At 31.8% G+C, this 26,872-nt stretch overlaps 1 protein-coding gene across 2 annotated transcripts in view; it reads right to left on the bottom strand.

The window, feature by feature from the left end:
* Positions 1-26,872, bottom strand: part of LOC130900134 (high affinity cGMP-specific 3',5'-cyclic phosphodiesterase 9A) — a 161,667-nt gene that overhangs the window by 27,126 nt on the left and 107,669 nt on the right. For both annotated transcript variants that reach the window (XM_057810524.1, XM_057810525.1), the window contains exons 3-6: positions 15,001-15,107; positions 13,431-13,647; positions 5,410-5,524; positions 2,624-2,861 (exon numbers count right to left, since the gene is read on the bottom strand). In XM_057810524.1, the coding sequence (XP_057666507.1) occupies positions 2,624-2,861; positions 5,410-5,524; positions 13,431-13,647; positions 15,001-15,107 (677 nt within the window). The remainder of the gene's footprint in view (positions 1-2,623; positions 2,862-5,409; positions 5,525-13,430; positions 13,648-15,000; positions 15,108-26,872) is intronic.

Raw genomic sequence — 26,872 nt, forward strand, 5'->3', positions numbered from 1 at the left:
GAGAAAAAGTAGCTTACCCCAAATGCCAATTACCAAATATTTAAAGCCAACTTAAACTTATTATTAAATTATTATTACTTTTGATTGATTATGTTATTATTTATTAATGATAATATTACTATCATTAAACTTCGATTATCCGGACTTTCGATTATCCGAATCCCTAACGACAACAATTAGTCCGGTTAATCGAGTTTCAACTGTTTATGTTTTTGTCGCATTCAATATATTCAACTCCCCACGCCACACACCTTTCCATACGTTTTTTCCATTGAAAAAAAATTAGGTATTTAACATAATAATAAAATTGTTTATAGCAAAATTCTGGTTTATGTTTGATCCAGAATGATTAAAAGTATGTTAAAGCAAGTTACGACATGCTTAAATTGAGACAGACAGACAGCCTCTATACGAGGTCTGGCTATTAAATAACGAGATTGCGCGTCTAGAGGGCGCCCTAGACGGGTGGGGTAAAAAACGATTAGTGCGTTGGGTATCTAGATATCAAAGCACGTCCCAAAACACGTTTCCGTTACTATTATAGTATTTGTGTGACGTATCCATCTCAAATTTCTCGTTAAATTGAAAAAAATTGCTACAAATTGTTGCAAAAGACCTATGGGGACAATTCTCTATCTCGAGCGCGTGTTTATGTAAGGGGCGAGAGAGCACTGAAGAGAACCAGTGTCCAGGTACCCCTGTGACCAAAATCAACCAAATTGTGCGTGCAAATCGTCGAATGAGCATCCGGATGATTGCCGAGGTTATAAACGCCGATAAAGAAACGGTTAAAAAAATTTTACACGAGGAATTATACATGACAAAAGCCTGTGCGAAGTTGGTGCCAAAAAATCTGACCAAAAGCACTTACTTCAACAGATTTCCTTGAAAGGTTAGAAAGAATAGAAAAGGATCTGCTTCGAAAAGGACCCGATTTGAGTCGATGGAAGCGGTAAAGCAAAAAATGGCAGAGCTCCTGAAGGCTTTCACCAAAGAAGACTTCCAGCTCAGCCAGACCTCGTATAGTTACAGTATAATTTCCTCATTTATATATTTACCATTGTAATCAACAATATCATTAAGTAAACTTCCATAACTTCACACTCCAACAAAGTTGTGTAATTGAACAAACACACGCCGACATGTTTACACCTTTTTTTTGGGATAAATATATTTCCGGCATTTCAATCATACTACATTTTGGTTTATATTCCTAATATTGCAGTCGATTTATAACGAGATACTCCATTTAACGCTTTTCTAACGTGTTGTCCGCATATCTGTTAAATTTTGGTACGATCGATACAGCGATGCAAATAAATAAAGTCGCCCAATATGTTTACCAACGCCAAATAATTGATTTTTGAAATCAATTGATTGACTAGCTCATGGAAATAGTTAACGAACCATTCATTAATTATAAATTAATTTTCCGATCTATTTCTACTAATGAAACGAATGAAGAGTCTACTTGAATGTTTTTGCGTGAAATTTCCCATTCAAATCCTATACTTTGTGGAATCAAAATTCGTATAATCCCAAAGAGTTGATTATTGTTTAGATTTCGGTCAATACTAATATCTACTCCAAAATTTTCTATTTTATTCAGTTTTAATTTTACGGGTTTATCACCTACAACAATTATGATTAGGTGATAGAAACCTTAGCCCCAATTTGTGCCAGATTATTTGCTTATTCGTTCTCATTCATACATCAGTTTGCTGGAATCGAGATTAGGAGAAAACTCGAAGCACTCGCACTACACACTCCGCCATTGTTGATATTCAGGCGTCAGTCGGCGTTGTGCTCTAGCCTCGTAAACATCATCGATGCTTCCGCCAAGTGTGAATTGCGAAGTGTAATTCGTTTTGTACAGACTGAAAACCATAGTGCTGCAGAAATCCATCGGAGAATGATTCGTGTGTATCTATGCTAGAAAAATTTCACACGAGGAATTACACATAACAAAAGTCTGTGCGAAGTTGGTGCCAAAAAATCTGATTCCTGACCAAAAGCTCTTGCGGCAACAAGTCTGCTCACATTTCCTTGGAAGGCTAGAAAGGTTATAAAAAGATCTGCTTTGTAAGGGACCCGATTTGTGTCGATGGAAGCTGTAAAGGAAAAAACGGCAGAGCTCCTAAAGGAACTCACCAAAGAAGACTTCCAGCACTGCTTCGATCAATGGAAAAAAATTATGGAAAGGTGTGTGGCGATGGAAGGGGGGTATATTGAAGGGGAGCATTCGAATGTAGAATAATGTTTATGACAAAATCTTTTTTCGTAACCGATCTTTAGCCAGACCGAATAGTGTCTCTGAGAAAAAACTTATTCACTATTGCTTAAATGGAGGTTGTCTTTTTTCTTCATCCACCTTATGGTCCTGATTTTGCATTTAGTGCACAACGGGCATCAAGGCTCGCAGAAGATTATGATCATGAAATATTGAAGTTTTCTAATAGCCACCAATTTTATCTATTCCTTCAGACGTATTTTTTTAATTTTTTCCTCTTTATTTTAGACGTAATATTTTTATACTAATAGAATTATCTTCCATTAAAAAAAACAGTTGATTCTATTGCATATTGATAAATGGAACGTTGTTATTTTGATTTAAGATACTGACCATTTGTGCGACACAAAAACAATGTCTAAAATTGTGAAACGGCACATCGTTGTAATTTTTGTACGTCTCGTACAGGAAATTCCTCAGGGTAGTTATGTCGATGGCGAACTTTGAACATAGATCGTGATCCAGGTACATTTGTTGTAACAGAAGTAGTAATTCTTCATCTTCCCAAGGCCGTGCATCAAACGTCGGCATTCTGAGCCATTGTCGGATTGCATCAGATACTTGTGTGTCACTGAAAAATATATAGAGAATATAAAATAAGAAAAGATTTTATGTACTTTAATGGTAATGTGATGTTTTCGTGATAGCATTCCGTACGTGAGGGGTTTCTTTATGATCTTAACTTTTTTTTTATTCAAGCTGGACATACTTTTGGTGGTTATTATGAAAATTGTATTATGGAACTTAGTAGAAAAAAATAAATATTCTCAATTGAACTTAACCTACCTAAACTCGACGAGAGAATTGTCGAAATGATAGAGTTAAGTAATCAAAAACAACCCTTCTCACAGCGGCGCACCATCATCACTATAAATTGTTTGTATTTAATATTTCTGTCTGTTTTACAGATTGTCAATTTTAATCTCATTAAGTTATCATCTTCAATTAATTATTATTAATGTGACTATAATGAATCATAAATATCTTGTATTTTTTGAATATATTTTAAACGTGTCAATTACGCATGCTTTGTTCGGAATATCTTCCGAATATCCATTATTCTACGAATGATTTATGAACAAATAAAATTATAATTTCAATTTAAAACCAGCCAAGAGAATAAAAGGTTTAAATTAATCACTTTGCTATATAATAAACTGATTTATTCTTGTGAATATAAATTCAACTACCACGTTTTTTCTTGAATTGCAAGTACGTAGAAAAACACCTAGGACAGAGATTAGACGTATTCAGATTACGTTCGGAATTAGAAATCTGTACTCCACAAACTGCGCATAAATCTGGTGACATAGCACGACAAAAACTAATATTCTAATTACCACATACAGAAGAAGTGAAATAATTGTGTAAACAATTTAGAATTAAGAAAATTCCAAGATCTAGAAAAAAACCTCTCCGCCCTGGAGCCGGCCCTGTTTCGATTTAATGAAATTCTAGAATTCGGCGTTTTTGTTGTTTTTTTATACTTCTACATTTTATTCTAACAAGCGGTTTATTTACATTATTTCTGTTGGATACTTTCTAGGAAGGTCTATTTATTCATTTGTTTATTTATTTTCTAGAAGTTTTTAGAATTCTTCTGATATATATGAGGAGTTTGTGAAGCGCAGTTCAATTCAGATTATACTAAATAGTCGCAGTGAACAGACCGAAATAGAAAGTAATCGAAAAATTTAACTAAATTATTTAAGTTAGTTGAGTGATAGTGATAAGTGGATTATATAAATTAGTTAAGTGTATGGTATTTAAATAAATTAAGAACGTAAGAGACAGGGTCTATTAATTCACCCTACGAATAGAAATCGTATAAATAAACAATATACTAAAGTAGTTCGATATGAGAATAATTGTAGAATTATTCTCATCCTCAGCTTCTTGGAGCCGGCCCTCTTTGGATTTAATGGAATTTTAGAATTCGGCGCACGTGCCGCGGTTGGATGTTTGTTTTTTATACTTCTACACTTCTACATTTTATTCTAACAGGCCGTTTATTTACATTATTTCTTTTGAATACTTTCTAGGAAGGTCTATTTATTCATTTGTTTTGTTTCTTTATTTTCTAGAAGTTTTTAGAATTATTCTGGGATATATAAGGAGTTCATGAAGCTCAGTTTAGTTCAGATTATAATAAATAGTCGTAGTAAACAGAACTAACTAGCAAATTAATCGAAGAATTTAATTAAATTATTCAAGTTAGTTGAGTGATAGTGATAAATGGATTATATAAATTAGTTAAGTGTAGTGTATAGTGTATAAAAATTGTATAAATAAATAAGAAAAACAAAATAGAAGGAAAGATTGAGAATACTTTGCGACAGAAATAGAAATTACTGATAATGAAGATATAGACATCATTAAGAGAATAAAAAATGCCTTAAGGACATGTAACAACAAGAACAACAGGCTGCTCGATGGTGAAGAAGTATCAATTGAGGTAAAGATGAATGTTTATGAAGGAATTTATTGACCAGTATCAACTTACGGCTGTGAAGCATGGAGTCTCACTGATGGACAAACAAGTGCACGCCAAACTAAAAATATGAGATATTTCAGATATCTGAGAGAAGATATAAAAAGGCATAGATTAACAAATTTCCAAATACAACATAATCTAGAGATTATGTTGAGGAAAGTACAATCGATAAAGTCATTTACAAGCATTGGAAGGTTCAAAACTAGCGAAGAGAGTACGGGATATAAAACATGTAAAAATAAAAAGAAATAAAGACCTAAAACAAGATGGGATTAAGTGATTGGTACTACACTGAAGAAAAGAGAGACACAACATGAAGAAGAAGAGGACTTAATAAAAAAGAATGGAGGAAATTTGTGTACGATGCATAAATGTAACCGTGACCACTGGTTTAAGTAGAGTCGATGGTATATACAATAGTAAGAAATCATTTTTTCTTGATAAATCAGCAGGATTTCAGATCGTTTGTGAGTCCCAAAAACAGTCAATTTTTACCTGTTTTTTTTTTAAACTGATTTTCTATAAAAAGAGATCTAAAATCGGGACGATATATTAGTAATAACATATAAAAATGTACACGTAATGCATTAGAATATATTTATTGACATATGAAGGATTATTTTACCATATATTTGCAAAATTCTGCTTCACTCGTTTTTTGACAGAATCACTTTTACGTCGATATTGCAGTCGACGACATTCTTCACTAGAAAGAGGTTCTGGAAGCTGTTTATAGAATCCTGGAACAAAAAATATGGAAAAATCACAATTTTAATACCAAAATTGATTTAAAAAAATGATAAAAAACTTTTCCGCTATTGTTATTTAATAAAATTCGATTCAATCAGAACATACCATGTTAATTTTAATTAAAAAAATCTTTTTTAAAGAATTACATATCCTTTTAATTCCGATATAGAAGAATCCGTGACGATTATAAATGTAGAATAAATATAATTCTCGGTTTCAGAGGCAAACCTCTATCCAATGGTCCATATTTTCAAGCCATGACTGCGTGGCAAGTATCACCATCTTGTTGGAACCGCATATTATCCAGAGAAACTTCTTGATCGAGATCATTTTCCATTTTAGAAGATGGTGGTCATTAATAGCATCCAATAGTTACTCTCTGTAGCTGCATCGGTTTTCCAAAATCACTCGTCGACTATCATTTTCCCAAATGCGACAATTCTGCGTATATTCGAATCCGCTTGGGTGAAGGTGTATCTCTTCATTGAAAAACGATTTTCTTCAGTCTGTTTTGACTTCAAAAAACGCGTATACGCCTCCATAATTGAGTTTAACAAAGAAACGAAGAAATGTTAAATAAAGTTAAGAAAAAAATTCTTAACATCGAGCATTGTTAGACCTTCTTCTTTGCGGCAGCTATGACTTCGAGCGTTGTTGAGATCTAAGTGAAAGCGAAACTACTTGTGCAGGCATCGAATCTTATGGAACATAGTTTAAAAAAATAAATATTCACAATTGAACTTAACATTCATGAACGCGACGAAATAATAGAGTTAAGCAATCTAATCTAACCTCATTAATTAAGTTTATCATCACTATAAATTGTTTGTATTTAATATTTCTGTTAGTTTTATAAATTTATGAAGTCTGCCTTCAAGTGGGGTTCGGATTAATGTTGAGTGTACTGTATCATCATCCGAGCTTGCAACAGTTGTTATAATCTATTTATTTCCAAAAATTAGATAAGCAGCAATCGGAATTAACGTTATGAAAATGAACTAAAATACCTTCGACTCAAACATTTTTGCGATTTCCAATAGAATTGGGACAATCTGTATTGAGTTTAAGTATGAGACATCTTCAAAAATTTGATTATAAAGAATAGGGACAATTAACGAGAAACGGAGAAAAAACCTTGACAGAAAGTTGAATTCCATTTACTTAATTGAGCTCCCAAAATGAATTTTAAGAGAAACAGGAGAGACCAAGAGTTAATTTAACTTATTCTTCGAAGCTATGAAAACATTTTAAGTGGAATAATTTCACTAGATGAGATTATTAATGAAACAAAGACATTTTTGGTAATAAGTTCAATTAACACTAGACGTTAAATACGTGAGGAGCTTTTATTGGGTAGATGGTACAAAGAAATGATTAAATTTAAATAGAAAACATACCGAAAAACTTGAGCGATTGCTGAGAATTTTTATGAAGAAGCAAGGATAATAGATAATTTAGAAATAGGGATTGCAGAACTTCTGAATCGTAAATTACACTTATATATGTATAACTTGATGGATGGATTCAGTTATGTTGGTTGTGAAGATTCTGTGGCTCTAATTAAGGATAAAGAAGGCTGGTACTAACTGATTTATAGACGTGGACGTTGAGGATTGAAATCATTCTCTGAGAAATTGTTGATGTTCTTTAACCAATAGGAAGCATTTTTATTTTTGATTCTCATTTTGTCTCAAATTAGATCTATTATTCTAAAAATGTGGAATGATGATTTTCTGATACAAATCAGGGCTATTTTCTAGCTTTTTTATAGCTTATTTAGCAATACAACCCAAGTTGTCTGTTGTGTTCCCTCTTGGGTTAGATATCTTCTTTAGTTTGGTGCCATCTCAAAATGTACAGATTGGACCTCCTATAAACCACATTTTTCTTCTTTTATATGAGATCTTCTTCTTTCAAAGCTTGAAAGTATTAAAAAACAATTGATTACGAAGTTTCTAGTGACATTAGCAAATACAAAAGATAAGATAGTACTGGACAAACATACTATACAAGATTAGTCTCTGATTCTTTTAAGAGTCCTATCGCTTTGGTTTCTTCTAAGTATTCGAGTGCGATAAATATGAAAATATTGGAAGCAAAAGCTAAAAGCAACCGTGGTAGTAAATGAAATTTAATAATTCTAATAGTGGAGATTTGACGCTTCAAAATCGTTCGCGCTCAGTTCGTCCACCTGAGTAGGATATCAAGGTTAAAATTATGGGACTCCCTTGAACTTTATGAAGATACCATACATTCAAAATCATCTGATTTATAAAAATTGTCGATTAGCAGTAGATTTAAGTAAAATGTTGAAACCTTCTTTTTACATGATAATAGAATAAGAAAGTAAACACTGAAAACCTCTATAGTGTTCATGACATTGGCCGTGAAGCCAGTCATGTCCGGTTGTAATGGAATTTAAAAATGTGGCTAATCAGCGGCAGCCTTGATGTTTATTTATAACAGCGGCGATTTGTTTTTTTGGAGCTAATTTCTTGGAAGGTTTTTCCTAGAATTTTTGAGAAATTCGATTTGGGTATATTGAGGAGTTTATTATATAAGTTACTTAAGTCTAGTCTAATACAATAACTTAGTATGTAGTACGTTTCCTATAGAAGAAAAACGTTATTTTATCAAGTGCTTAGCGGTCGAGCCTTTTCACGTGTAAAAATATAGAAAAGTTTAATCAGATCCTTCCATTATTATAATTTGAATTATCTCTTTTCGTAATATTACCACTAGTTTGTCTCGTTGTTTACGTTTGTAGGAGAATATGAGAAAACGTCAAGAAAGAACAAGACAATTTGTATAAAAGGTAAGAAAATATTGATTCAATTGCCATCCAGACGGAGAAAATAAATTGGCCCAGTTTATGCAGCAAATTGAAACTTGGTGTAAATCAATAGTAAAAGGTGGAAAATTTTGTGGAAAATGACTGAAAAGATAAAAGGTATTATAGAATTCAGTTTAGTTTATGAACTGCTTCATAAAAATTTTATTTTATTCTCAAAACTGCTTCATATTCACAATGTGAAATAATACTTTTCATAATTATACAAACATAATAAAAACTATTACAATATATATAAATATTGCCACCTTGAGATTTTGGAATAATTGTCAAAGTCCTGAAAGGACTAAGTAAGACCTAGGAGCACAATTGGAGAAAATTCTCGCTCAATGGAATGTAGTGTGTTGCTCTTGGAGGTGACCTGGTCTCTTAATTTTGACGTAGACTGTGGCTACCGTCTTTGAGGACTTGATAGGTATTGATTCCCAGTTGTTCCAGAGCTTTATGGTGTCAGGTCAATGCTTGGGTGAAGTTGGACCTGGCGAAGTAACTTACAAGAACTTATTCTTCAGCTTGAAGCTGTCTTGCAGTGCATCAGGAAAGAGATTCCTAGTGTAGACAATGGATTTCTGTTTGGCGTCTTCTTAACGCTGAAGATGTATTTATGGGGTACTGAGTGGCCGTGTTTGGTTCGGCGGCAGGTGGCATGGAGTTTGTTTGGTTGTTGCTAAGGTCCTTATTCTGAGGGAGAAGTATCGGAGAGGAATTCTTCCCGGGTTTATCTACCAGTCTGTTACGTAGTCCTTTTTTTAGTCCCTGTACTCGTTTTTCCACCGGGTTGATCATCTGGTGGTTGAATCCAGGAATATTTTTAAGGCTTTATCTCTTTGTCTGTGATTATTGATTCCAGTTAGCCAGAATATTCCTCTTCTAGGAATTGGGCCACTGATTTGGCTTTATCTGATGTAAAGTAGATTTATGTGGTGTATTGAAAATATGTGGTTACTTTTGGAGTTTGGTAAAAAGAAAACAAGTTGTTTTTACCAAATTTCATATCAGTTATCAACTTCTTTAGAGAGTGATAAAAGTTTATCAAACTATTTTTATACTGCCCTTTTTTCTTTGGTTTCTGTACTGAGAAATTGAGAACAAAATTTAGAATTTGAGATTCGTCTCTATATCATTTATATCATCCTCCCTGTAGCCGTTTTTTCCTGGATATAGTGGAATTTTAGAATTCGGTGAAGGTGCGAGGCACTTTTGACATTCTTTTTAAAACCGCGGATGTTTTTATTATAACAGGCGGTTTATTTATATCGTTTCTTTTGGATAATTTCCGGAAAGAGTCTGTGTAGTGCAGTTTAGTTAGTTTATAATAAATAGTCACAGTGACAGACCGAAATAGGAAGTAATCGAAGAAGTTAAGTGATAAGTGGATTATATAAATGAGTTAAGTGTAGTTAAATAAATGAAGTTTGAGGTGTTGATAGCATTTTTCTATTGTTTGAGTTGTATTCAATGATATTTTTGTAGATATTAGCGAAGTGATTTCTCCATGCTTCTTTGGTTGTATAGCGGTTCTTTTTTATTATAATTTTTGTAAATTTGGAAGCCTCATTTTTTATTTAGCTTCAAATACATACATTAGGAAGACTTATCGTCTACTAATGAATTATAATATTGATTAACTTTTCATGGAATTCAACTAAGAATACTTATTTCCACTTTATCAAAAAAATAATGATGTTTTGTTCTCCCAGGACTTCAGAATACATTATAGAAATTAAACAAGTTTGTTTGCTTTCTCTTTATATACATACTATTAATGACGGGACCCTCGCGGCTCGAAATTATGTAAACGAGGAAGGGAAAGTTTGCTTATAACTTACCATACACGTATCCTTTGCTTTCAAGATCTACCAGGTTTTATGAAACAATTAATGCATTGAATTCAAGTTGTGTATGTGTATTGTGTATGTACAGAAACTTATAATCTAATGAATCGTTTTATTGTGAAAGAATTGTTGGAATAAAAAGTGTTTCATATCAAAAACCTTTGACTGAACAATAAACAAACACATTTTCAAATCTATAGAAATAAATCGTTAGTTTTAAAGAGAAATAATTTTAAATTGCTTCATATCAGTAATTTCTCGTTAGTTTTGGTCTGAATCTTTGTAAACGGCGGCTCATTATTAATAAAAGTAAAGTGACATAGGGCTCTAGAATATAAGAATATATTTCGTTGCTTTGGTGAAATATTCGAATTAAAACTGTTGATTATTTGATTTTTAGTTATTTATTTGATCCTAAACCAAATTACTGAGCGGTGTATGGCTGTTTATTTTGTGGATATTAATTTTTAATTGTTCAATCCGTCGAAAGGTTGTTTTTGGGGAGTGATTTTTGAGCTGGTGTTTTTGAAATTGAGCTATTGTTGCACCTGGTTAGATTGTCGTCATGACTTGTTACCGGATTTTGCTCAAGAAGTCTGCTGCTAACTTCATTCATATTTTCCTTTGGATTGTCAACCGATGTGGAATTTTTCATCATAAATTTTTAAATTTGCGGACATCCAAGAAGAAGTAGATATAAGTTCCCTTCGTTAAAAAGGAAGGTGAGATCCTTTTTTTTTGGAAAAGCAGAAATGGTTCTAATTACTGTCTTATGAACTAGATTAGGCCCCAAATTATAGACTACCTTTTTTATTGCATTCAGGAAATGTTAAAAATTTAGTTATAAATTGGCGAAATTTTTCACAGATTGTATTTTGTACATTTTTCTTTTTAATTTAATTAGGGACCTAGTTTTGGACATAGGACCTTTATTGGGGTTTAAAACTTAGACGTCCTTAATTTGGATTTAACGTCAAACTTTGACTCCTGGAACTACTTAGTCCAGGACGATTGACTGCATGAACTTCTTTGGTTCCTGACCGCATTCTACGGATGTGGTCCTGTTTGTATTCTCCTGACAAGTAGGGAGTCTCATGTGTTGTTAAAGGTCGAATCAACTCTTATTACTTTTTTGGAAAATTTATTTAATTATTTCCTGTAAACCAAAACTCATAACTTTTTTTAACCTGTTTTTTTTATAATTTCAAATATAAATCATTCCTAACCTCAATACCTCAACCTATTTCGATACTTTTCTCAGTTTAGGTTAAAAAACTGAGTGGCGCCCCATTTGGAACTTGAAAATTGAAAACATACAAAATTTCTGTACATATTGAACACAGCAAAATCTTGCAACAAACCCTGACAACACACATTAACATGATGAGCTTAGTCAGAGCCCAAAATGTGACCTTTTAGGTTACAATATGTAGAAAGTTCCAGTTCATATTCGATTTTTGACTTCTTTAGATTGGAAATTTTGAAGAATGAAGATTATTTACAGCAGATGTTTTAGAGTTTTCCGCTCGTAAGTACATTACGTTCCAAATTCTACGGATTTTGCTGATGTACTATTGGAAATAAGATTTACCGACGAAAATTTCCGTAGATTCTTGTTGAGTTTTAAGTGGTGGTTCACTTGGACCTCTTTTGGAATCTCTTAGAAAATTAATATTCAAGAGACGAAGTTTCCTAGTTATTTTCCTTAATAATTTACACGTGCAGCCACCAAAAATGGAATTTTTTGAAATTATGGTGAATTCGTAAGGTAGAGAAATGTGATAGGGTTCTAAAATAAATTAAATCTGTAAATAGGATATGAAATAACAAATTTTCATATAAGAGAAAGTACTAGATTAATCCGTAATTGCGTATGACATCGATGGACTAATATATTTTTTAAAATTTTGGTGGGTGTTTACTCGCATTCGCCATAATATGTATAAATCTCGAAATATTTAGTTTCGCTAGTTTTGAGGCTTTCTCCGTAATTTTAAACGGTAGTTAGGTTAGTTTAAGATGGTTTGAGAATCTTCAATTATTAAATCAACATAATAATAACAATATATCACTCTAGCTCTAATGAATATCTTTCCGAATTTTTACCAAAAAAGTATCGAAAAAAAAAACGACCTCTGGATTGCAACGATACTTGTAAAAAGAAAAATCATGTTGACCATGATTAGATACAAAAAAAGTTAATATTATCTGGTAATCATTAATGATTAATGATCACAAAAAAAGGAAAGGACAAGAAAGGAATATACCTATTAATATACCACGAGGATGGTTGCAGCTACTACTCAAATCTACTTGGAAGTATTGTACACTTATATTTTTCAATTGCATTTTTGAATATCGCAGAATTGGAACTTGTATTTGTTAGTTATTACCTGCTTTCCTCTTAGGAGTTCACTGACGAAGATGCAGTTAAATAATTAATTTAATGATAATTTATAAAGATTAACATTAATTTTATTGTTTTCTTCATAACTTAGTGTATTGATTTCAATCATCCGCAATGGGGAAATATACGAAAATCCACATTCATCTTTGTTTCACAAAAATTTCACATGATATGAAATGAAAATGCCGGTCCCGCATTTCAATTTCAAAGGAATGTTTGCACATTTTTCTGTAGCAGTGCTTCCTAATCTTGTATAGATCCGAAAAAGCTTTGATTTCTTTGTTGGAAAGAGGAAGATGTATACGAAAAATTGTGAATCAATCCGAAAACAATCTAGAATTGGATGTAAACAGAATTAACATTATCAGTGCATTTGAATGTTCTTGATTTTAGGTTTCTTCTGTTTTAAAATTAGTTTTTTTTTGATAATTCAACTTTCTTTTAAAAATTATCAAGAAAAACTTATTTTAAAAGGTCTAAGAAATAAGAAATAAAAGAAATTAACATTATTCTAATACAGCAAAGTCTCTGAGACAATATTTATATCAACTTTCCCCTATTTTCGTATAAGAAAGGTTTTTGGCTTATTTTACCAATATTTTGAAAACAAAACTATGATAGAAAAATATGTGTAGCATCTCCAGTCCCGTTTAAGTCTATAATAACGTTATTGAGAGGTTTTGGAAATCAAGAAATCAAGTGCGTCCATCCTAAAATGGATTTATTTTCAATTTTGAGAGATGATTGATCAATTGGAAGTGAAACAAACAATCTACCTTAGAATAACTTTGAATGAAACTCACCAAGCCAGCTCAGACTTTCTGTAGTTTCCAGTTTTTCTTTAAAAGCTTCAACTTCCTTTTGAAGCTCTTCAACTGTAGGGGGTAATGGTAGTTCCCATCGAAGTTGTCTTTCTATGGCCGATACCCTTTCTTCGAGGGCTTTTAGATCGGCTCCGGTGGATTCTTGAAGCATTGCTAAACCGTTGGCGGCGACTACTTGCAAAGAATACCGAGTCTCCTACAAAAAAAATGACAATTGATTGAATTAACAAGATAAAATATTCTAGTTTATTATGTCCCATTGCGACTGCCGAATGTATTTCGATCCTTCAAGTATATGGGTGATTCCGTTCTAACTGTGATATTCAATGTCCTGTATTGTTCTTTTGTACTAGTCATTAATTAATAATCAATTAATAAAAATTTTGTGTTAATTGAATAATTCTTAAGATATTTAAACATTATTTTTATACAATATAACTTGCCACTTAAAGAAAACTTATACTACATCACTTGAATGTCAGTACCGTGTCATGTCCATTCCTAGAATTTACCGATAAATTATTAATTTTTTTTGTCGTAACAAATGATTTAAACTAATTACCTTATAAATTCTAATGTTTATGATCAAACTGAGGAAAATTGATGCACTTGTTGTTTAATATCTTAAGTTACCATGTCAGTACCGTGGATAAATGAGTCAGTACCGTGGAACTCAAAATCCGACATTTGTGTCTTGCTCGTGATACTTTGAAGTTGTAGTAAATTCCTCTTAGAGTTTTATTTTTACAGTAAAATAGATGAATAATATGCATAAAAAAGTTAGAAAAGTTAAATTTTAAAATCTTGAAATTTTGAATACAAAAAATCACAGTTAGAACGGAATCACCCATATAGAGTACACTTGAACTTGAAAATGGGGTACGAACTAATGTATTTAACATTGGTGGATAGCAAAATCAAAGAAAAACATTAGTTTTTGATTTTTGTGAGATAATTAAAATTATTTTTAATTTTAGTAAATGCATCAAAATCGTTCATGAAGCAAACAAGTTTTAAGAATGATTCTTGATTCTTTTGTGATCTTTAAAACAGCCAAAAAGGGGTTAGATTAGGTTTCTAGATATTTTCTCCACCTTGTGACTGAATTGTTTGAGGCTGAACTGAGTCATCATTCTAAGAATCATTTAATACTGATTTTTTTTGATAAAAAAAGATTTTCAAGACCTATGGAGTCATGATTTGATTGAGAAACAATTAGACATTTTTTAAAATGAGTAGAAAGCTCTTATTTTGACTTATTTCAATATTTCCGTTAATAAAATTCTCATTTCTCGTGGTGTGATATACTAGATGCTTCGAAATGCTGAGCAGATCAGTTGATCGAATGGATTTGGGGAAAAAGTTTCATCATTGGGCTCTTTAACGGTCGGGTACCTACAGTGGCAATTAGCTAATCGTTTGTTAAAAAATTGAGTTTAGGGTTAATATCTTTCTAGCTAAGAAATTCACAACATTTTGAAACATAGGTGTTTCAGTGATTCAATAACGAGGTACCAAACTTATGCAGATTCTAAATTTGAATACTTACTGGAGAATTAGAAGGTAATTCAGCAGAAATATTCAATAATTGTCCATCGATATTGTACAATTTTAGAATATCTCGTGGTCCCGCCTCTGCAGCAGATCTGAATAAATCTGAAACAAGATAAATCTCGTTAGATCAAATAAAATTGAATTTACACTTACTGTATAAATGTTTATCGAAATTTTGAACTAGATATTGTCTTTCTGAGCTCTATAATAAACAGTAGAGCTAGTTTTAGTACAGTTCATGTTTCAAGATATTCCTTACCTAACCTGAAAGTTTTAAATTAATTGAATGATATTCTTAGTAAGTTCTATTCTGTATATTGACTAAAAATATTCAAATAACATAAAATTTAATCCATCAATTTATAAGTTTCGAGTACCTCACTTGAAAAATTGCCAATCAATGAAAGGAGTTTTCTCGCTGTAATAAAATATGAAAAATGGTTTCTCAGGTGATAAAACTTCAATAGATATTTCCAGATACCTCTGTATGTAATAATAATTTCAAAAATTCAGAATTATCGAACTTAATATCCATTAAGACAAAATTTTGTACTAATTATTACAAACTTAGTGTTGGAATGGTGTTTACGAATTTACAAACTGTTCTTAAATTCGAATTTGCTACTAGTGCTAGAAACCCAGTCTCGAAGTTTAATTTAGACGATAAGCGAATGCAGATTTCGAACCACTTGACAATTACCGTGTTGATAGATTAAGCATTCGAATGAGATCCAAGAGCAAACTATTTAATTGAAAATCTTGATGTTGAGGGTGCGGATTTCAAATTTAATGAATCTTCCTTTTATTTATAATTTTATCTACTTCAATACATGTTCAAACAACATAAAAGCAGCTGAATTTTTAGTGTTTTTTCCTTCTTCAATGTATTGTCAATTTCCGCAATAACAATTTCCAATAATTATTCTTGAGAATTATAACTTTCTGAAGTAATTGTTAATAACATCATCTAAAATGGAAATATTAAGATATTTTGGTACTAATATTGACATTATCGTGACTAGATTCAAGTTTTTTCATGGTTCATATCCCTAGTTTGGAAATTCAGTCTCATCTTTTCACTATGAGGTAGTAAACGCAAAGAATGGTACAGGAGTTGATCTACAAATTAACCCAGTATTCGTAGATTCGTAAAAATTTTCGACAATGTGGTTTTCAATTTCAAACATGTCAAAAAGCTAAGAAGTCTTACCAAAATGACATTGGAATATACAGAAACGAAGATAAGGGCAAACCAAATAATATCAAAACGTTTCCAGACCAATAAACAGCAGTGACAGTGAATCTAAGGGTCAACAAGTTCATGATAATGACAACACCCGCAGAGAAAAGCAACAACGAGAAGTTTTTCAATACAGCCGACCAAAGAAAAAGTGCAGAACTTGGAAAAGTTGAAAGTTCGAAGACTGAAAGTTTCAAAAAAGTGACCAACAGTAAACTACGGTGGCTAAAGGTGGAAAAGAAATTAGATATATGGTAAAATAAAGTACTCGAGAGGATACCAGGGGAATTATGGCCGAGAAGAACTAAAGGAATTCATTAATTGAATAATAAGATTCAAAATAAGATGGTGGTTGTGTTACATACAGAGAATGCCAGATTTGAGAACAACAAAAATGAATGATGGACATAGAACAAGGAGGAACCAGAATAAGGAATACCAAGGAAATGGTGGTACACAGGGGTGATTAATTATCTAATTAGAATTATAATTCGCTATACAAAGTTCTACATAAGACTCGGAATTTGAATTTTTCCCATTTCTTTCAAGAAAATCTGGTCCCACTGAATGATTATCTAGGTTGTTACTTATGTAGTGTTTGAATTCGAAAATCCCACAATTTTTGTGGAGTTTTTTTTGTCCTGCTGACCTTTTAAACGAGTGATGAACATAGAAACATTTGGGGGTGATAAATTATTGTAAGCAAAAAGAGAAATGATAATGCCTGCTAAAGAAAACGTTTTTGTATTAAGGGGCACACCGAGTGTGAAATTTTCAAAATATCGATTTTTTCTCTCCATATTTCGATAGGTTATACGTTTAAATATAAGGTACTAAAATTTTAAATCGATATCTTGAATAGTTTTTGAGTTACAGCCATTTAAAAGAGTAGCCGCTCGGTAGTTACATAGTTGCATGGGCTACAAACCTGAGGTATTTGGGTATTTTTTTCGTTTACTGCCACGTCACGTATTTTCGGAGCCAGATAGGTATGATTTTAATCCATTTATAACAGTGAAAATGATTCTTAAACGCGTTTTTCTCGAGACAGCATTTTTCGAATTTGCTGGAGTGATTACTCGGAGACATCGCTATCAAATTTGTTTTGCATCTTCTCTATATAGTTCTCCAGTTTTTTGATCTGATCAAAAATCGAATTTCAGCAGGCTAAAAAAGACTAAAATTTTGGGTAAAATTTAACTTTTTTTTTCAACATGCCATTTTGTCAATTTTTGATTTTTTGGTTAGCTCAAGGGTCATCCTACAGACAATATAATTTAGTTTATAGAGAATTTTTTTTTATCAACGGAGAAGGCTGCAATAACTCCAGCAGTGGAGGAACTTTATTTGGCGCCGCCGGAAATCGCGTGTCATTTCGAGAATATTTGATATTTTATTTCGAAAATTTTACTGTGTATTCTAAAAACATGTATAAATATACCCTCAAAATTTGAAAACGATTGATCCACTAGTTTTTTTAGTAATTCCCAAATATTGCCTTTTTTAGGCTGTCACATTAGGTTTGCCCCGATGATTAATTCCAACAACTTTCTCATTTAGTTTCTATCCTGAATCCAATAAATGGTGTCCCGATATTAAAAAAAAAGATAAATTGAAGATAGTACGTTGATTTATAATCATCATATCTATTAAAAGTATTTGATGAAAGTTTGTAATAACTTCAATTTCAAAAATTTTGGGAATCTATTTCAAAAGTTGTTGAAGATAATTTTGTGAGAAAGAAATAATTATCTTATCGAGGTTCTTACTATAATTTGACCCCGTAGGGACATTTTATTTAAATTAAAGTTAATTATAGTAGATATAGTGCATAGTTATTCTACTGGATTTGATTTGTGTCTTCATTGTAGCTGCCGCTAGTTCTACAGTCCTCATACTCGATTGAATTCCTTCCTCCTAAAAACTTCTTTTCCAAAACATTCGACTTCCGGAATTTCTTTGTTTTTCAGTTTTCAGTTTCAGTTTTTATCATACGCTTCGTAAGGAAATAATGTAAAAAAGCCAGCGAGCACGTGTAACATATTTTTGTATACCATTGTATAGTATTATTTTTCAAATTTGACTACCTTTTCGACGTTTACTTCCTTGTTGATATCGTTATTAAGAGCATTCGTTATAAATATGTAATTGTTCAAACTGTAGCATAATCTCTGATTCCCAATTATCTCAGTTCATGTGTTTTTCTTAGATAGTAAAAAAAATCATTAGAATTTATTGGATATTCATTTTGAACTCGTTCGTTTCTTTTCCACTATTTCTAAGAACATAAAAAGCAACCCCTTCGTATCAACTTCAAGTATCAAATTGCCCTTTTCATTGAGATATCAAAAATGAAATGTTGACTTTCCATGTTTCACAATTTTATGCTGTAAAATAAATACCACCAGAGTTTTCTATAAAATATTTTCTAGAATGAAAAGTTTATTGCAGTAATGTCATTCGTAAGGACTGTTGAATATGGTTGTTGGCTTACTTTTTTTGATAAAAAATGGTAGTTTCAATGGCTGTCGCAATTAACCAGCACGTCGAAACGTATAAGCTCCAGCGGTGTCAATTAAATTCGTTAAAAAAAATAATTATAATCAAACCTTTGATCTTGGAAAATTAACGAGTATATAATTTTTTTCTACAAAAGAAAATATACGCACGCATCATGAACTGTACAAAATTGTTTTATAATTAATTCAAACGGCCAATTAATCAATTTTTGTCATTCCGCAGCCATAACTTTGTGAATTTCAAATGAATATCTCAACAAACAGTTGATTATGAGGTTTAGAAGCAATATCTGCTTTTCTATTCTAATTATACAGTGTGGACTATAGATAATCATACAGTGCAGCGCAGTGTAAGGTAGCGCAGCGTATTGTGAAGCAATGAAGTGCAGAGCAGTGCAGTGTAGGGTAGTGCAGCGCATTGTAGGATAGAACAGCGTAGTGCAGTGCATTGCAGGGTAGTCCAGCTCAGTACAGTGGATTGTAGGGAAATGCAGCACAGTGTAGCGCGTTTTAGTATAGTGAGGCGGATTTTGAAGTAGTGCAGTGCATTTTAGTGTAGTCCAGCTCAGTACAGTGGATTGTAGGATACTGCAGCACAGTGTAGCGCGTTTTAGTATAGTGAGGCGGATTTTGAAGTAGTGCAGTGCATTTTAGTGTAGTGCAGCTCAGTACAGCGGATTTTAGGATAGTGCAGCACAGTGTAGCGCGTTTTAGTATAGTGAGGCGGATTTTAAAGTAGTGCAGTGCATTTTAGTGTAGTCCAGCTCAGTACAGTGGATTGTAGGATACTGCAGCACAGTGTAGCGCGTTTTAGTATAGTGAGGCGGATTTTAAAGTAGTGCAGTGCATTTTAATGTAGTGCAGCTCAGTACAGCGGATTGTAGGCTAGTGTATTAAATTTACGAAAAGGTATACTGGTCATGGAAGTTCACCGAAAATCGTTTTCGGGTAAGCTAAGTCCATTTCTGGCATATTATAGATTCAAATTGTATTATAAACGTTATAAAAAATATGGCTTTGATAGAAAACAGCTCATATACATGAAGTTAATTATATAACACGCCACGCAAGAGATAATCTCCCGCAGCGCAATGTAGTGCAGTGCAGTCTAGTGTAGTGCAGTCTAGTGTAGTGCAGCGCATTGTAGTGGAGTGCAACGCGTTGTAGGAGAGAACAGCGAAGCGCAGCACATTTCAAAGTGTTGCTACGAAGTGCAGCGCTGTATAAGTAGGAATCTTTCTTGTTTAGCTCTAATAGAAAACTGCGAATACTTTTTTTTGAGTTATTAAGAAATTTTTATTAATAAGAGAAAAGTGTATACATTCATTTTGAAATTTAAAGCCGTTTTAGAAACCCAGTGAATTAATATATTGTGAGTAATATAAAATTAAAAATAACAACCAGGCTGTATCCAATTTAGTAGTATACAAGATAATCTCGGTGGTGTATGCAGGATTTTGTAGAGGCGTGAAATTTATGCTCCCGCTAGGATGGTCGCCTCGAGTGAAGTTTTGAAAGATTGGTTGCTGACAGAATTTAAATATTTCCTTGATAAGAATTTATGATATGATCGATCGAAAATGATATATTTCATGGGACATTTCGCTCCCCCAAAAAAAATATAACTGAACCTCAGTGCTATATTTGCTCGCTTTCATGGAAGCACTAAATATTTTATGGCCGCTCGGATTTCAATTAAAACGATGCTTTCGAAATGGGTGAGCTTTTTATCTCTTATGACGATTTTTTTTAATGGATCCTAGAGTTTCTTTCCATAAACAAATTATAAAACTATATTAGTTATTTTTTATAATAAACAACCTTTCTAAGAATCGAATTCATGCGTAATTTGTACTTTAGTAGTTTTTTTTTTCAAAAACAGACAGTTTGAAATATTTTGAATACTCAATGAGGCAATAATCTTAGAGATAATGACAGGGGTGAATAAATTATCAAAATACATCTCTAATAGAGAAGTCTGGTCGCAAATTGTTTTCCTTTTGAGAGAGTTTATCACAAAATAGATTGTACAAAGATTGTACATTTGAATATTAATTAAAAAACCGGACACAATTTTATATTGATTTTTTTTTAATTAAATTTAAAAAGAAATAGTTTTCTTGAAGAAAAAAATAATAATATAGAATTAGATTTGTTTTTGATTAGCAAATTTGGGAGCTGACTGGCTTCATAATCAAAAAATTTTTCTTTTTATTAACATCATTTAGACGAGTAATTTTTTATGTCAGTTGCATTAAAAAAATGGAAATAAGGAAAAGTATTTATAATTTGGTTGGACAGATACTTAAGCTTGACGTAGATGTATTTTCAAAACTAAAATATGTCACCAAGAAGCGTCACAAAAAGTGGAAAACCAAAAAATTTTCACTATAAAAATATCTGTAAGACTGGTAAGAAGATCAAAAGACAGAATCGGTGTATACTTTAAAGAGTATCGGAGTTGGCAAGAAATGGTCAAAAATATCGGAAAAGACGGAACCAAAACACTTAGCAAATGAGAGAATTATTATTATAGACGAAAAATCAAAAGAAACTACAATATAAAAGAGTGTACAATGTAAAATATGAAGTAAAAAGTGAAAGTCGCAGATAAAGTTTTGATCTGGTGTGCGGTTTCGACGAGAGGTATATCCAGACTTTATGTGTATTGAGTATGGAAGAAACTGAAGTTTTTGAAAGGTTCATTAGCAACTACATCATTAAATTAGTTTATTTTGTTCGTCAACATCGCATTGGAGACGACAACAAAATTGTTTGATACATGTTATTATCAAAATAAATTTAACCACGTTTATTGTTGCCTAATCCTCAGTTTTTGGTGGATTTTAGTAATTCAGATCTTTTGAAAAAGATTTGTCATAATCTCCACGTACTTTCCGAATGAATTAAAGGTCTCTACACTTTGAAGCAGATGCAGATTTATATTACGAAAGTTAATTTCAAACGCATTCACAATATTCTATTAGATTCTAATTCAAGACTTATAAATAATTATGTTATTTGTTCACATATATATATAGTTGAAATAATTTCCGAAAAAAAAGTATCTTTCAACAATTTCGTTAAAAGTAATCATCATGTTAAAGGATTGACTTGCCTTTCAGAAGGACCTATCGACTTATGTCTTTCCTCGAACTATTCGTTAATATAGTTTCAGATTGAATTTTCCGGCTATGGATTCGTCAATCGAAAAGCATTTATAAAGCCCTACAGTTTTACGTTTTCGAGATTGAATAGTAGAAATACATTTAGAGATATTGGTAATAGCTATTTCGTTTTTTCAACGAACCTTTTTATCAAGAAATATCGATAAGAAAATCTGACAAAGTAGGATATATACTCAATGACATCAGAAAGAAATTATTTGTGGATTTGGGTTTTTTGGTAATATGATTATTATGTACTATACTTTTAAACATTTAGACGTTTACAAAATGAGGATGATGGATTAACTATAATCAAAGTTGGTAGAGAATGATGTGTATTGGACAGTCGTAATGTTCGATGGGATTTAAATTTGCGCACTGTATAAAAACAGCGAAGAAACCTTGAAATGGTTTATGGGAGATTATAAAAATAAACGTCCAATTGTGGTACTTTGAATAAACACAAGTGGGAATCTATGAGCTCCCAAACAATTAGCTCCACGTACACGATACCACTGGCAGTTTCTTAAACAGAATCCTGAATGGAACTACCTCTAATAGCAGAAGATATAAAAATAGATAATGCATTGAGTATTGATCTACCTTTTGAGTAGCAAGTATTTTTATGTTGGGTTGACCATGTCGTGTTCCTAATTTTGAGGTCTGCATTTTTTTATGGTTAACAGAAAAGGTCGAATTTTCTTTTGGGAAAGATTTCGAGAAACAATTATCATAATTCGTAATTGATTTACAAATAAGTATAATGGTTAGGAACATAATAAAATGGGCGAATAAAGAATTGATGGATGGTAAGTAGTTATTTTATGGATACAACCATCAAATTAATGAGATTTTTTTATATTCATATAAATTAATAGCAATCAAATATAAATAAAATATTAATGCATATAAAGAATATACAGAAATACCTCAAAATGGATTTATAAAAGCCATAGAACTCACACTTACAACAACATATTTTAAATATGAGAATGAAATATACAAACAAGTTGATGGTTGTGCTATGGGAGCTTCCATTTCAAGTGTTATAGCACAATTGGTAATGGGAGATCTTGAGGAAACGGTCCTAAGCAAATGTAGATAATTGCATTACTGTTGTATCAAAGAATCAAATTGAAAACATAAGTAAAAAATTCAATTCTTATCATGAAAAACTTCAATTCAAAATCGAGGTTGAGCAAAATAATAGAATCAATTTTCTTGATGTCACATTATTTAAAATTAACAATAACATAAGAACAGTATGGTATACGAAACCAACTTGGTCCTCAAGATATTTAAACTTCAATTCGTGCCATCCTATGACCCAAAAAAGTTTGGCTGGTAGATCTATCCAACTATCAGAGCCTGAATTTAGACGATTAGCTATTCAAAAAGCAAAAACTGCATTGAAAGAAAAAAATTATCAATAACATATTCAACATATCAAAGGATAAACAGAAACCACAATCAATTTAAAAACAAAACTGGAACGAAACATTAAAACATAAAACATTTTTCCTCACCATATGGACGAGGAGTTTGCTAAAAAATTATCGAATTATTTCAATAAATATGATATTAGTATAAGTCATAGAGGACATAATACATTATCCAAATATTTCACTAAATTAAAATCTAAAACACCAAAAAACAAAAGAACTAATATCATATATCAAGTGCCTTATATTAATTGTGATATTGTCTACATAGGGCAAACATCTCAGTATTTGGAAAATAGACTAAGTGTTCATCAATACGATAAAAAAATAGAACTGCATTAACGAACCATGAGATATCAAAAAAACATAAATTCAATTATAAAGATTCAATAATTCTTGAAACGGAATCTAATACACGAAAAAGGGAATTTTTAGAAATGGTCCACATTCATAAGAACGAAAAAGCTATAAATGATAAAAAAGAATAATTTTAAGTAAAATTTATATATCTATTTTGTAAATTCTAATAAATTTAATTGATTACCGCTATATATTTGAGATGTGGAACCAAAGAAAAAATTTTGAAAAGACTTAAAGAAAAGTCGAAACGTCAAAATTTATCTTTCTTTTAAAAACTTTCAAAAAAAACTAATTTTAAAACAGAAGAGACCTAAAATCAAGAACATTTAAATGCATTAATATATCAGAAGGTCCAAGAAATAAGAAATTGAAGAAATAAATAAAATGTAGAACTAATAATTGAATTTGTGAAAAATTGGTATACAAGGTTTTCCAATCGACATGGTATATGATTTATTTAATCAATTAATCCATGCTATATCATTTAAAATTTCAATAGTAATTCCTTAGAAATAATATAAACGATGATGAAATTTTATCGAGTATCTTTTTGTTAAAAAATCGATTGAAAAATTTGTCTATCGTAAGAGAAATTTTTTTATGTCACAGTATATTTCCTCCAGGAAATAATTTTTCCACACATCTCCAATGATAAAATCTAAAGTTTGGCGGATGCGATCCCATTCTTTAATTTTTTTTTCGTTAACTTTCTTCGGAAGGTTCTGTAAGCTAGATATAATTTTAGAAGTAGGTTGTAGTTTGGTGAAGGAGTTTTTTTAAATTTTCTATAGCAGTCCTTGGTATATAGCTTGTTTTATATCAAGAAAAACAGCATAGCGGTACTTTTTATTCCCTGGGGTTTTATTTATTTTATGCGCGTGTCGGTGGACTTGGTGCACTGTACATCAATGTCTGAAATCCAAACTGATGACCGGGGATACATTCCCGTGTAGGGAGATCTTCAGTTATTCTATGTAGGCTTGCTTTTTTAAGAAGTTTAAACATTTGTTGAGAGCAGGTTTATAGGACGGTCTTTGGCTGGTTTACTAATCATAATTTGTGCAACTTCAAATGAATTTGGTCAGGATCCAAGTTTTATGATTACATTATAAATGTATGATAGTAAGACTACCCCTTCTTTGGTATGTTTTTTTTTTGAGTATAGTAATTTCATTTCAATTATATGTTTTTTTTGGTGTTTTTATCGCTTATAGTTTGAGTTCGTTGTTTCGCACAGACTGTGCTGGTATCTTGGGATATTTTCTTGGCATCCAGATGAAATTATCTGTTCTCAAAAGTTCAGACACGTATTTTTCATATTGCTCAAATTGTGCATCCCTTATTTCCATGACTAAGTCGATAATAGTTGTTGAACTCAATGAACTCAATATCCAGTACATAATGATGTTTATGAAAGTGAGTTTTGTTGAAAAAAATTTTTATATTAATATTCCTGTTGCGGATGTATATTTTCTTCAATGGATGATATCAACAGAGATTACTTTCGCTTGCATAATGTGGTAGACGCACGTGAACCGCATACAAATACACAAAGAAAAGACAGAGCACGCTTTCAACTTTATTACTCTGTTCTAATAATGAGTACACGTCTTGGTTGATATGCGTAAAGAACTTTTTGTTTATGTAACTTGAGCACGTTAAATATGGTAGTTCATTATCTCACGGCAAATTAGTTTACTTGAGAGGATTTGGTTTACAAAGGATACAGAGCAAGAATCAATTTTGTGAACAACAAATTTTAACTGTAGATTGGATACCTATACCCGTACAGGGTGACTTCATCAAGGGAGTTTCTTTCCTTCTTAGTTTTCCAGAAAAACTGATAAGGAACAAAATTGAGTTACCTAATTAAAAGTGTTGACAAAGCAAAACAAGGAGTAAGATTCGACAGTCCAGGAGCTCGAATATCTGGAAGCGACAATGATAAACAAAAGAGAGAAATCGATAAAAGATTGGTGAGAGAGAAAAAGATGTTTGGAAGTGTTGGACCACGAAAGAAAAAGAAAAAAACAAAAAAAATATATGGGAGAGGAAAGGTAAATACACCGAATACTACATGGAGTTTTTATATCGTTTGAATGCAGAAATCAAAGAAAAACGGCCACAATATGTCGAATTTTTCACCAAGACAATGAATCGATTGCAAAGTAGATACCAATGATTGTTAAATTGAAGGAATTACCCTTCGAATTGCTTCCTTGATCTTAGTATAGTTCAGATCTGGCCCCCAGTGACTACTGATCTGAAAAAAGGTGGTAGATCAGTAAGAAATTCAGCTCGAATGAAGAACCAATTGCTGAAACTGAAGCTTATTTTGAGGCAAAAGACAAATCCTTCTACAAGCACGGCATCAAGAAGTTAGAGAAGCGTTGAAATGATTGTAAGGCTAGTGAAGGAGGTTATATTGATGAATAAAATCGATTTTTGGCAAAAAAAGTGTTTTTCTTAGTTAATCACAAGATTTATTGAATGATGTGTTAACTTGCATTTCATAGAAAACGTATCATCTGTGCTCCTGATCTGTAAATTTCGTTGAAATCGCAGCATTTCCCTTTGGATAAACCCATTTTTCACGGAACTTTCATCAATTTAAATTTCAATTTACGCGAGAAAATGAAAAACAGTTGTGCTAACTCAATAACTAACTTTCAAGACGGTTTTTGATTATTTGTTTATAATTTCTAAGTTTATCGATGTATTTCTGAGCTCATAAGCTTGCATAACTTGTTTTCAGTAACTTATCGTGAAAGAAACTCCATAATATTTTCTAAAATTTGAGGAAAATCCTTTCTAATATTATAAATGTGAATGTAAGTGTGTTTATGACGCTTTCACGCGAAAACTACTTAACGATAATCATAAAACTTTGTATACATATTCTTGGAGATATTCGGAATGACATAGGATACTTTTTACGAAAAAAATTAGTTTCCTCAACGCCATTTAACATTCCCGTAATGGAGTTCCAGCCCTGACTACTGTACCAATCAACGGTCACGTCAATATTCAATTCAATTGACTATAGTTTCAACTGTTTGGAATTTTTTGTTATATTTTTCTTATTTTTCTTATCATTACACATACAGTATAGAACTAATCGAATTTTTGAGGTTAGGTG

The sequence above is a fragment of the Diorhabda carinulata genome, chromosome 12 (genome assembly GCF_026250575.1).
Source record: "Diorhabda carinulata isolate Delta chromosome 12, icDioCari1.1, whole genome shotgun sequence".
Classification (NCBI taxonomy): Eukaryota; Metazoa; Arthropoda; class Insecta; order Coleoptera; family Chrysomelidae; genus Diorhabda; species Diorhabda carinulata.